This window comes from Eleutherodactylus coqui, chromosome 6 (assembly GCF_035609145.1).
Source record: "Eleutherodactylus coqui strain aEleCoq1 chromosome 6, aEleCoq1.hap1, whole genome shotgun sequence".
NCBI lineage: Eukaryota > Metazoa > Chordata > Amphibia > Anura > Eleutherodactylidae > Eleutherodactylus > Eleutherodactylus coqui.
Window position 1 is genome coordinate 42,335,747 of NC_089842.1, and position 13,730 is coordinate 42,349,476.

Consider the following 13,730-nt stretch of genomic DNA (forward strand, 5'->3'; position numbering starts at 1 on the left):
TGCGACAGCTGCAGTAGGGAATTCTTTATTCCCCACTGGGATTTAGAATTCCTTTGCTGCATCTGTCACAGATGTGGCAGGTGCAGCAGGGAATTCTTTTTCACTGCGGGGATGAAGAAAACATCTGCTGCATACGGCCGATGTGTTATTCATCCCCACGGGGGACAGCAGCGGTGGACAGATGAGATTTTTTTCTTTTTACACTAAAATGTTTGTTTTTCAGGGAGGAGCTTATATTTAAAGCCCTTACCTGAAAAAAACAAGTACGGGGTGCCGGCAGACCATTATAAATTTGTTTATTTATTTATCCAAATCAGGAAATTTCTCGGCTCCCACCCAGATACACCCGTCCACATACCGATACTGAACCCCACCAATACCAGATTTTGACAGAGTTTTTAGATGCAGCATTTCTGCCACATGTAAACATACCTTAAGGGCTCCTTGTGTTTTTCATGCGCTTGTCAATGGGACTTTCTAATGTTAAAAACGCATTACACAAAAATAGCAAAGCACAAACTTGCGATTCATTTTTTAACATTAGAAAGTCCCATTTACAATCGTGTGAAAAAAACAAGCAAGAAAAACGCAAGTGTGCCGGAGCCCTTAGGCAGTGATGGTGAACCTTTTAGAGACCAAGTGCCCAAACTGCAACCCAAAACCCACTTATTTATCGCAAAGTGCCAACATGTCAGGGGGCGGGGCTTATCACGAGGTATGATTTTACCCCCGTCGTTATAAAAAGGACATGGCCGCTTTAAAATAGGCAGCGTGTAGATTTTGACTGCTTTTGGATCCGGAAATACTGCAGAATGTCCTCAGCGGAGATTTCTGTTAAAAATTCTGCAGCATTTCCGCATCCAAAAAGCAGTCAAAATCTGCACGCTGTCTATTTTGAAACAGCCCTGCCCATTTCTGCCACATGTAAACATTCTCCAGTGGTAATAGTGACATCCTACAGAACCCCCAGCAGTAATAGTGACACCCCACAGCGGCCCCAGTGGTAATAGTGACACCCCACAGCGGCCCCAGTGGTAATAGTGACACCCCACAGCGGCCCCAGAGGTAATAGTGCCCCTCAGCAGACACGGCGATACTAGTGACCCCCCCCAGCAGTAATATTGACACACTCCCCCCCAGCGGTGATATTGACACCCCCCAGCAATAATAGTGACCCCCCCACAGCGATAATAGTGACCTCCCCCAGCGGCCCTAGTGGTATTAGTGACCCCCCACAGCGATAATAGTGACCCCCCCCAGCGGCCCTAGCGATAATAGTGACCCCCCCCCCTCACAGCGGCACTTAGTATAATAGTGACATCCCACAGCAGCCCCCAGAATAATAGTGACATTTCACAGCAGCCCCAGTGTAATAGTGACATCCCACAGCGGCCCCCCACCCCCACCCCGAGACCCACATACTTACCCCCTTCTCGTGGAAGCTCCACTGCTCCTCTGCTCAGCGCTGATCCCGATGCACACTGTCACGTCAGTGTGATACCGGACGCCTCCTCCCCCTGCTCTTGCGGAACTTAAGAGAAGACGTCAGGGGAGGGGGGAGGAGGATCCCGGCTGCACACTGACATCACACTGTGTGCCGGGATCAGCGTCCTTAGCAACGCAGTGAGTGAATGCCGGCAGGGGAGCCGCGGACCCTGCCGGTATTCACCAACGTGGTGAGCGGGCGATGGCGGCGCGTGCCAGTAGGGAGGGCTCTCCGTGCTGCCTCTGGCACGCGTGTCATAGGTTCGCCACCACTGCCCCAAGTCATCTAAAGGTACGCTGCCACATGCAGAGTGGCCTCACTAGTAACAGGGCCCCCTATATCAGCCCTAGTAGTTATAGTGACCCCACCAGGGGCTTAACTATAGTGGGGTGCAGAGGGTGCGGTCGCACCTCGGCCCAGGAGCCCTAGGGGGTCCATAAAGTCTCTCTTCCCCATATTGCAAACCAATACTATCAATGAAGCTTTATAGTTGAGGGCCTGGCAGTGTGTGCATCCGGCCCGCGGCACTGCAGAGTGATTACCAACCAGGGAGCTGTGGCACCCCAGCCGGTAATCAATATAATGGTGACCTGACGTCCCAAAAGCAGCACAAATGGCTGTCCCGCTGGGGTTCCGACGGAAAGCAGGACACAGGGTCCCAAAGCAAGACTGTCCCACCTACATTGGGACATCTGGTCACCTTAGGTTAAAGTATGCGGTGGCCATTGTTTTTCTATGGGTTATGTAAAGATTGTCTACATCAGGGCTGCCAAACTCATTCTCACCGAGGGCCACATCAGCATCAGGGTTGTCTTCAACTCATCTGGCGCTCATTACAGAATTTGGCCATCTCAATGGCTGGAGCATCGCGGCGTACTTTTTTAGGCATGTGCACAACTTGCATGCGCAAAAAGTACAGCAAAAAGCGCAAATACGCAACTTTCATTCCGCAACAATGCACGTCAATATGCGTACACTTGTGTGAAGCCGGCGTACGAATATATTCACGCGGGCGGGCTTTTCTTGCTCGCCACTTTTGTGTAAAAAATTTTTTTCTATGCTTTTTTCAAGCACAAATAAAACACTTTTCGATTTTTTTTATTTATGGTCGCCATTGTTTAGGTTTAAGGGCTCCTTCAGATGGATGAATGTGTGCGCAATACTTAGAGAGCTGAACCCATTCATTTCAATGGGTTCTTTCTTATTTCCGTATTTTGCTCGCTTGTGGAAAAACATAGGAACTGCACTGTTTGCATGCGCATGTGCGCACCAAGGGCCCTATAGAAGTCTATAGGAGGTGTGCACACTCCATACGTGCGCTAATGCGCAATTCTGTAAAAAAAGAGAACACATCTGGACCTCCTTAGGCTGAATAGCCTCACGGCGATGGGGGGCTGTGCAGGTGAACGGGTCCTGCATGCGCAAAAAGTACAGTACTATGCGCCAATACACGTGCAAATCTATCTTGTTCACGGCGCAAATGCACTGCACTGAGGCACGTGCGATTGCGCATGCACTCGTGTGGAGGCGCCCTTGAGCAGGACACGCTTACATCATGCAAGTGCAGTCCATTTATTTTTAATGCACACATAGACTTGAATGGGTGATTTTCGCACAGGTCAGGCTGCAGTCGTTTTTACTCGGTCTTCTTGTTCCGTTCTGCGGCCGTCAGGACAACATCACGGCCGTCTGAGAGGAAAAAAAATGAATGTGGACGGTGCTATACCCAGTATCAACCTCTGGGTGTCGCTGTATGACATAGTACGCCAATCTCTTCTGCATAACTCCGCCCCATACTCGTGTCAACAAACCCACCTGTCCAAACAAGCCCCGCCCTTAACAACGATTTACCTAACCGCCCTTCTGAGACCACGCCCCCTCACTGATTCGTAGTCAAGGGTCGCACAGGGGGCGGGATTTCAGGCCGACTGGAGACTAAAGCTCCGCCAATCATCAGCCGCTATTCCCACCACATGACCGGCCTGTCGATGTGCTTACCAGTGGAGACGGGCGTGACGTCACATCAGTCCATCTCTCCCCGCCCTCTTCACAGCAGAATGCTCGACCTCCCTGTCACTGACACCGCGGAGTGGGCAGCCGGGACTACCGGGGACAGGTAATAGTGGGGCGATATATATATGTGTGCATGGCGGCCTAAGGTCACGTGGGGAGTGCACCCTGCTGAGCCATAGATGTCACATGGGCTCCATAACAGGGCTGGTCAGTAAATAGTGCAACATTATGGGACGTCTGTGCGTGGTGCCATCCGCTGTAACTGCGGTCTTATTGATCCGTCACGGTTAAACCGAAAACAGCGACAGTTTGGAAAAAGTCACATGACGTATCGTACACAACGTGCGCAGCAGATCCGGGCGCCGTATCCCTGCAATGACAACTATATTCCACACCTCCTGCCGCACTCCTGTTAGAAAAGCTGAAAAATAGAGTAATTCCGTTAATTTCCGCGAGGTCATGTGATGCTTGTTACGTCGCCCCTCAGAGTTCACAGGGTGATTCCGACAAAGTTTTTATAAAAAGTTTTTAGTTTGCGGTTGTGGGTGGAGTTGCCCTTTAAATGGCCCCCAAATGGGAGAGCGGGGTGTTGATTATCTTCCTTCTCTCTGGTTCCAGGTTTGGGCATGGATCTGGTCCTGAACGCAGCAGATTATTACTTCTTCACCCCTCAGGTGTACCCAGCGTCGTGGGGTGAGGATGACCCCCTCCGCCAGCTCATCAGCCTCTTTGTGGTCACCAATCTGGGGGCGGTGGTCATTTACCTCCTCTTCGGGGGTCTCAGTTACTATTTCATATTTGACCACTCTCTGATGAAACACCCGCAGTTTTTGGAGGTGAGTAATCTGATTTGACTGCAGCGCCTATTTATTGTTCTCTGGTGTCATCTACATGTACTTCTCCTTTAACTGGAATCTTACAATGAAATCTCCACATATGGGGTAAATCTTATGGCACCCGCCTTTACTTCTCTTACGTTGATCCTGTCCTTTTACAACATGTTTAAAAATTCATCACATCCTGAGCTGTATTCATAATGCTGCTGTTACATTATGTCTTCTACTCCAGTGATATCCAGAGCTGCATTCATAATTCTGTTGCTACATTATATTCTGTACCCTAGTCACAGCCAGAGCTGCAATCACAATTTCCCTTGCTACATGGCGTCCTCTGCTTCAGTAATATCCAGTGCTAACAATAATAATTCTACAATTAAATTGACTTCTGCTGCAGAGCTGCATTCATAATTCTGCTGTTTCATCATGTCCTCTGCAGCACTGCATGTGACGGGAGTAGAGGACATGACGTAACAGCAGAATCATGAATGCAGCTCTGCATGGGATTCGAGCATTCATAATTCTGCTGTTGTGTCATGTCCTCTGCTCCGATCCCATGCAGAGCTACATTCATAGTTCTGCTATTACATCATGTCCTCTGCTCCAATCCCATGCAGAGCTGCATTCATAATTCTGTTGTTACGTCATGTCCTCTGCTACCATCCCATGCAGAGCTACATTCATAGTTCTGCTATTACATCATGTCCTCTGCTCCAATCCCATGCAGAGCTGCATTCATAATTCTGCTGTTACGTCATGTCCTCTGCTCTAATCCCATGCAGAGCTGCATTCATAATTCTGTTGTTACGTCATGTCCTCTGCTACCATCCCATGCAGAGCTGCATTCATAATTCTGTTGTTACGTCATGTCCTCTGCTACCATCCCATGCAGAGCTGCATTCATAATTCTGTTGTTACGTCATGTCCTCTGCTACCATCCCATGCAGAGCTGCATTCATAATTCTGTTGTTACGTCATGTCCTCTGCTACCATCCCATGCAGAGCTGCATTCATAATTCTGTTGTTACGTCATGTCCTCTGCTACCATCCCATGCAGAGCTGCATTCATAATTCTGTTGTTACGTCATGTCCTCTGCTACCATCCCATGTAGAGCTGCATTCATAATACTGCTGTTATGTCATGTCCTCTGCTCCAATCCCAAGCAGAGCTGCATTTATAATTCTGTTGTTACGTCATGTCTTCTGCTCCAATCCCATGCAGAGCTGCATTCATAATACTGCTGTTATGTCATGTCCTCTGCTACAATCCCATGCAGAGCTGCATTCATAATTCTGCTGTTACGTCATGTCTTCTGCTCCAATCACATTTAGAGCTGTGTTACTCTGTGCCCCGCCCCCAACCATCACATCCGTGCGTTCTCTTATCTAGCAGAGTGGTTGTTGGGGTCCTCAGGCACCAGGGCCCAAATACAACTATAGTCTCTGTTCCCCTTTAGCGCTCCCCCACCAGTAAGGTTGGCATGTAATGGGCCCACCCCCCAGGTTGGCATGTAATGGGCCCACCCCCCGTCCCCATCTTGTACTCACCGCTTTTACTTGTTTTTCTTCTCTTCTACAGAATCAGGTGCGGCGCGAGATCGTCTACTCCCTGAAGTCCATGCCGTGGATGAGCGTCCCGACCGTCGGCCTCTTCTTCGCTGAAGTCCGGGGATACAGTCGGCTTTATGACAACATTGACAGCTCGCCCTACGGTAAGAGAACATGTGACGCCATGACCAATCCGCAAACACCGCTGAGTCACTCTCCAATTACATTGTATCATATTCTGTAGCTGCCGGCCGTTATTGGAAACTGTCAGCAAGCTTGTGGACAGACACCCCACTAACAACTTATCTAAGGGGCCGTTAACCCTCCTATAACGTATGTACCCGCGGGGGAGATTTACTAAGCCACGCCTCGTTTGTCGAATGTGTGTCTAAAATCACATGATAAATGTGGTGCAAACCCCGGAAGGCAGCTCCACGGTACAATGTGTGCCAGAAAACTGCTCAATTTTCAATTGTAAATCTGCCCCAATGACTCCACCAGCAGAATAGTGATTGCAGCTCTGGGGTACAATATGGGATAAGCAATGTACGTACATGGTGGTACTTCCTATTCCTGTATAGTGGAGTTCAGAGGTGACAGACCTTCGAGACTTCTGTGCTGGATGGATGTTTTCATCTGTAATCAATAAGGGACTCGCGGCTGAGACCCCTACTGATCCCAAGGACAGGGGTCCCATGCCCCGGTTTCTGTTTATTGCACCCCTGCACTGATGTCCAGAATGAATGGAGCAGCGGTTGCACGGCACCACCCTGTTCATTTCTGTAGGGCTGACGGAAATGGAGTACAAGCGCTCGGCTATCTCCGGCAGTCCCATTGAAGATGAATGGAGCAGCACTGCGCATGCTCGACCATCACTCCATTCAATCTCCAAATCAGTGAGAGGGGTGTAGCAGAGGGAACACGGGACCCTCCTTCTTGGGACTCAGAGGTGAGACCTCCACCGTTCAGACTTATCACCTATCATGAGAAATTTGCATGAGATTCGTGCGTTGCGAGACGCACAGATATGAACCCCTGTCTTTTGAATGGGCTCATACACATGAGCGATGTTTTCCTATGTGCCTCTGTGATGCAGAAAACAAATCGCGGCATGTTCTATCTTTCTGCGTGATCTCGCATTGCAGCGCCCATTTCTTTTCAATGGGGCCGGCAGCAGCATCGCACCACGCGCTAGGTGCGCTTAATGCAATGTCTTCCATTGAAAGCAAAGGGGGAAAATATGCGATCCTCTGCTGCAGCTGAAGGCCACGGCGGGGGATTCCCTGCATCCTCGAAGCGATGCAAGGTTGTTTTAATATAAAAACTCCTCGCATTCGCAAGGAATTCACATGGCAGGGAGCGCGATATGGGGCCACGGTTCACAACCTGATTAGAGATGAGCGAGCGTACTCGCTAAGACAAATTCTCGAGCGAGTATTGCCTTTTGCGAGTACCTGCCTGCTCATCTCAAAAGATTCATTGGTCAGCGGGGAAGAGCGGTGAGTTGCGGGAGTGAGCTTGAGTGAGCACGGGGGGGGGGAGAGTTTTCACCCGTTCCTCCCCGCTCTCCCCCGCCGCTCCCCACCCCCCACTGGACCCCGAATCTTTTGGCACAAGCGGGCATGTACTCGAAAATAGCACTACTCGCTTTAGTACTCTGCCTTAGCGAGTACGCTCGCTCATCTCTGAACCTGATATTTCACTCACTCATGTGAAGTTAGCCTAAGGCCTCTTTCACATGGGGAACAGCAATTTTGTTGCAAGAAAATCGCGGCAAAATCACGTCTCTGCTCTCATGATTTTTCAGCAGTATTGCAGCTTTTTTGTGAAAATAATCTCGTATCGCTGCCGCTTGCAATAAAAACGTGTGTTACAAATCGTGCAATTTTTTTTTTATCGGGAAAGTCAATGGGACTTGCGAATTTCACGTTTTTTTTTTTACATTAGAAAGTTCGTGCGATGCGATAAACAAGGAGGCTTGATAGGCAAACACGGGCTACGGGAAAAAAAGCACATCAAGATAGGGCATGGCGTGTTTTTTTTTTCTCGCAAGATACCATCAGAGAAAACATTGCAAATGTGAAGGAACCCATTGGGAAGCACTGGCTTCACACACAACCGTTTTCTTATATCGTGGCAAAATCGTGGGATTTTGTAGCCCGTGTGAAAGCGGCCTCAGTGATAAAAGTCAATATCGGGAATACCCCTTCTAAGGTCATTTTCACACAACCCGATTATCGGGTACAAACATTCATTCGCCTGTCAATCGGGCCGTGTAAAAGGACCAACGATCAGCTGACTAACGTGAAACCGCTTGTTCATCGGCTGATTGTTCGGTTTCAGAGTCCATGAAAATGTTCGCTGATCGGCTGTGCATCTTCCCGTGTGAACAGAGCTGTACAACCGGTGTGTCGGCATGAGCGGTCGTACTAGTGATTGTTCATCCCCCAAAGACGATTCTGTAAAAGAAAATTAAAACGTGCCGATCGCCATGTATGTTGATGGTAGAGTGGGCCGAGAATTCGACCAGTCTGAAAGGACCATTAGGGGGTCGGCGCTCGTTGCCTCTGTGTAGGCGGGCAGATGGATCGTCCCTATAAAGTAGATAATGGTTAGCGCGGTTGTTCGTCCCCATACCGATGTCTGCACTGGAGGACGCGCCGCTGACCAGCGAGTATTTCTATGCTCCCCTAAACGACTCGATCGGCCGATGAACGAGTGTTTTGTATCGTCAGCTGATTGTTCGCCCTTTTACACGCCCGAATCGTCAGGCGAACGAGCGTCCGTAGGAATGTTCAGGAGTAATAATTAGGCAGTTTCTAAGCACACTTAGTCCTTACGGTTGTGAATCTCTGACCCTATGGAATGGTTACACCCTGAATCACATCCTTGTATAATCATAAGGGGCTGTACCAAGATTAGACGTTATCCCCTATCCACAGAATAGGGAATAACCAATCTTGAGAACAGAGGTCCTCTATCTCTCATCTCCCACACTGCGTAGGAGGCTTGATGGAGCGCTGACTGCACATGCTTGACCAACCCTCCAATCATTCTGCCATCCCTGTGGGGACAGAAGGCCCCCCCCCCCCACCCCCCCCTACAGTGACAGACGGAAGGAGATTCCCCCCCTACCTCTCCTGATCGGCCCAGGTCTCTGTGGTGAAACCTTCCTCAGTCAGCAAGATGACTTGTAATCTTAGCACAACCCCTTTAATCTATTTCATTGGGTGTTGAGATGGTAACCAGCGTGCCCCCCACCCCAGAGCACATCTGATGACTCCAGTCACCGTGTGGCCCTGGTGGGATGAGGTTCAGTAAATTGTAGCGCTCAGTGAAATGTTAGAAAAGTTGCACCAAACTTTGCCTGAAGGCCACTTACCATAAAGCCCTGATGATGAGGCTGATCAGCTGTCTGTTGCCCCTCTTCCAGGCTGGTTCGGCGTCATCCTCAGTATGTTCTCCTTCCTCTTCTTCACGGATATGTGCATCTACTGGATCCACCGCTTCCTGCATCATAAGCTGATTTACAAGGTACGACGCATGGCATTTACACGAATTACACTGAAGGGGAAACTCTGCTTGGGGCCTCTTAAAAGAGCCAGAGTTGTGTAATTAAAGCTTTGTTTTCCTGTTTTGCAATATCTCTGCTTGCTGTCATCGAATGAAGTAAACCCCAAGGCTAAAAAAAACGTACAGACCGCTGAGCTTCTTTAAATGAATCCATTCTAGATAATCCTCCGTGAGCGAAACCGTGGGCAGCACAAATCTCCCTCCTGCCCTGAGAGGTGGTAACATTGTACATACATTGTGTCATTCTGGAGTCCAGGCTTTCAGCTTGCAGAGATTGTTTGGTCTTGGATTTATTGTAGCAAACCTTCAGCTGTGAGAAATATTGGGTCTGCGCAGGTTTTCAGCCTCCGGATCTAAATAATGAAGGGCGGGCGGCTTCTATGGAAGCTGTCTATCTGCAATTGACATTGCAGATAGGCCGCGGGTTCCTACGTCATCACATGGCGACGATTGGGAATACAAACATTTTAAAATAGAAAACTCTACTGCGATGGACCGCCGGCGAGCATTTACAGTCATCTACAGAACAGAACTGACAGTTACGCGGGGGCGCCGGTCACAGGCAGAGGCTGATTCCGCTGCGGGCTCCCACATGCAGAATCCGACCCATCCATGTGCAGCCGGCCTTACTTCAGTCTATGCCCGGCACAGCGCCGCACATTGCATAGCTCAGTCTTGATTACCTAAATGTAACTTAGCTGCTTTCAGGTCATGTGACCAAAGAACATGATATCACAGGCTGCAGCCTCTGCAATCAGCTGATCGGTGCCGATCCTGAGCAGCGGATCCCCACTGATCATCTGTAGATGACCTATCCTTAGGATAGGTCATCGATTAGTTTAGTCCTGGAAAACCCTTTGTAAGTGCCAACATTATGAGAGGCTATATACAGTGCCTGCATTCAACTGGAAAGGATGTGAGGGAGGAGCTTTGTCGGTGCTGCTCTCAGCCAATCAGCATTACTGGAAACTCTTTCCGTAATGACTATTGGCTAAGAGCAATACAAAATATCAGAGAAATGTACAGCCCTTTAATCTGGCATCCGATCATCCAGAACATCTGATACTTTGGCACCTAGTAACCCCATTGATGCCAGATAAAGGAATGTGAATAATTTGATATCTGACGTTGGACTTTGTATCTTTCAGAATGTGCACAAGCCTCATCACGTGTGGAAGATCACCACTCCCTTCGCCAGCCACGCCTTCCACCCGCTTGACGGTTTTCTGCAGAGCCTCCCGTACCACATCTACCCCTTCATCTTCCCCTTGCACAAAGTCACCTATCTGGGTCTGTACATTTTTGTCAACATCTGGACCGTGTCCATCCATGATGGGGATTATCGCGTCCCCAAGGCCCTCGAAAGCATCATCAACGGCGCCGCTCATCACACCGATCATCATCTCTACTTCGACTATAACTACGGTCAGTATTTCACGTTATGGGATAAAATCGGGGGGTCCTACAAGAACCCCTCAGCTCTGGAAGGGAACGGCCCACATGACCTGTGCAAGAAACTGGAAGAGAGGGGAAACGGCGAAGCCAAGAAGAGCGACTAAGGTCCCGGCAGGGCAAAGATGGCTCCTGAGGATGTTCTGTGCACCTTATCTCATGTAATTGGATGAACTTTGACCTCAGCTCATTAACCTCTTCCTGTACCGGGGGCCATTCTGCAGACTCCCTGAAAAATTTTACGCAACTCTATGTAATTACAGCGTAAGGTTTAATGAATGATTACTAAATCGGGGGCCCGTAACCCAGAACAATCCAGGAATCTGGGGCCACGGGGCTTGTGGGTGCCGACTGAGCCGATCAGATATCAGTCTGGATTACTGCCCCTCATGTGATACCGCATCGCCCAGACTGGGGAGTAAACTCCAAGGACAGCTGATAACGCCATCTCTCCTGTGTACGCTGGAGGCCGGCCACAACAGGAGGAGAATTTAAAGGGCTGATCGAGTCTTCTGTAAATAAAGTTTGTATAATGAAAACTTTTGCAAATTTCTAACAAACTTTTTATTTCAATTCTTTACATTTTTCCAAGATCTCTGCTTGCTGTACCTGAATAGAGGCATTCTTGTCTCAAAGGCTGCAAAGCCCTTTTGATCTAGTCATTCTCACAGCTGTGCGTTTGCTACAGTTGTATCCAGGCTAGATAATCCTCTGTGAGATGAACAGTCCGGATTCTGGACTGATGTGTTTTTATAAGATTTGCTACACTGGCCCATGTTATTCAATGTTTTTTTTTGCAAGTTTTTAGGATAAGCTGCGCCAATGTTTTTCATAACTCACCATGTGTGCAAAAATTGTACAAAAAATACCGCAGCATTTCAGAAAAAAAAACGTATACATTGGCGGAGTATGCATACCTGTCCCGGTTCCACACTGCCCGTGCTTCAGGTAGCACGAACCTAGTGACAGATTCCCTTTAAGCTGCAAAAAAAAATGGCGCAGATCTACACCTGGTCATAGAATATATTACAATTTCTAACTTTCAGCCAATCCAAAAAGCGTAAACTTGTTAATAGGTGTTCACTTTCTAGTAAATCTAATGCAGAGCTCTCCAACACTGCTTTTTTAATGAGTGGTGTATGAAGTCTCTGTCTAAGGGCTCCTGCCCACGGATGGATATTTGCGTCGGGCGTCTGCACCGCGATCCGCAGCAAATAGCACCCATAGCATGCGATGAGAACTTGACCCTTCCTGCATACTTGCGGAAACCAAGTGCAGTTTGTGGATGTGGGGGAAAAGTTGCAGCAGGCTCCATTTTTGTGCGGATTCCGCACTGACTGTTTCCATTGAGGTCAATGGAAAGCCGTGCGACCCGCGCTCTTCCGCGATCACATTGCGGAAAGGTCGCATTTTCCGGCTCTGCGGTGTGCAGGGGGCCTTAATAAAGACTTGAATAACGGGAGAGACATTTGTGCTGCTGGTGCGTTCAGGATCCTCCAGATGGGATACAATTATAACAAGATATGACATCTCAGTCCAGGACAGATTTTCAGTCTTTCTGAGTATAAACAAAAATATTCTCCTTCACTGTCAGCAAGCAGAGATCTTGAAATGGTAAAGAATTGAAATCCAGAGGGGTTGATAAATTTCCCCCATTTAAAAAAAAACAAAAACATTTGGGCTTTTTGCATCTATTGAAAACAATGGGTGATAATGGATCGCTCATGTGATAAGCCCATCCGAAAGATTGGAGTTCATATCCGTTCGAGTTTTGTGCGTTTACACAATTCTCACTCATTTTCATTCATTTGAATGATTTTCAGCGATAATCGTCCCGCAGAAATGTCCCTTTATTCATTCACACAAGAAGGATCTTTTTAACACTTCGCGGCGCTGTTATCGGCATTGTGACATGTTAAATGTATCTTCCGTTCCCTGAGGATAACACGGGAGACATCTGTAACCTGAAGTGACAAATCGCTTGCACCCTGATTTCCATCCCCAGTGACTCTTGGTCCTGCAGTCGCCCTCTTGTGGTCAGGTGTGAAAACTTCTAGTCTGCTGCTTTTTAACTTCCGTTTCTGGAAAAAGCTGCCCCTCCAGGATTCATCACCCAGCTTTCCTGGCCCCCTGCAGTGACTGCCTCCTCCACAGGCTGTGATTTGTATTTAATTCCTTGTGAATATCCTTCTTCTCCCCCGGATCCACGTGCCAATAAGATGACTATATATTTTGCATACAGTGAATGCTGTGGCCGCCGTGGGTCGCTCTGTTGTGGGTGGACTGCACTGATGAAATAAATTAGTTTTCATAATGATCAATGGTTTGTTTAATTTATGAGGGATCATCAAAAGAGGGCGCTACAGTATCCACCCCTGAGGGTAGGACACGGACACCAGCCCTGTGTGACTACACTGTAAGTACAGCGACGTCACTGCCGTCCTCTGGGAGACTTGTCTGCACTGCAGGTTCAGCTCTTGACCTCTTACGTTGTGTATTTTATTGCATCGCCAATAGGAATGAGCAAACTTTTGAAAAGTTTGATTTGGCTGGTTCACTGAACTTTTCCAAAAAGTTCAGTTTTAATTAATTGGACCGAAACTCGAAAGTTCACCAAAACCAGTAAAACTGGTGTATGACGCTGTCTATAATCCATAAAAGACACTCCAAGTGTTATACTGGGATATAGGGTGTTATACTGGGGATTGTATGGCTCTTAGGTAGTGTTCTACACCAGCGTTCAGGACTAGTGTTGAGCGAACTGAATCAGAAAAACCGGGATTCGGATCAAACTTTGCTAAAAGCTGGTCTTGGGTTTGTGC

The 13,730-nt window shown here is 48.3% G+C and overlaps 1 protein-coding gene across 1 annotated transcript; it reads left to right on the plus strand.

The window, feature by feature from the left end:
* The first annotated feature begins 3,472 nt into the window (after window positions 1-3,472).
* On the plus strand, window positions 3,473-13,225 carry SC5D (sterol-C5-desaturase). Its single transcript, XM_066606689.1, has 5 exons — window positions 3,473-3,602; window positions 4,118-4,335; window positions 5,915-6,047; window positions 9,317-9,417; window positions 10,605-13,225. Exons 2-5 carry the CDS (start codon window positions 4,126-4,128, stop codon window positions 11,013-11,015), a joined length of 855 nt encoding a protein of 284 aa, XP_066462786.1. The 5' UTR covers window positions 3,473-3,602; window positions 4,118-4,125; the 3' UTR covers window positions 11,016-13,225.
* Window positions 13,226-13,730: the final 505 nt, after the last annotated feature.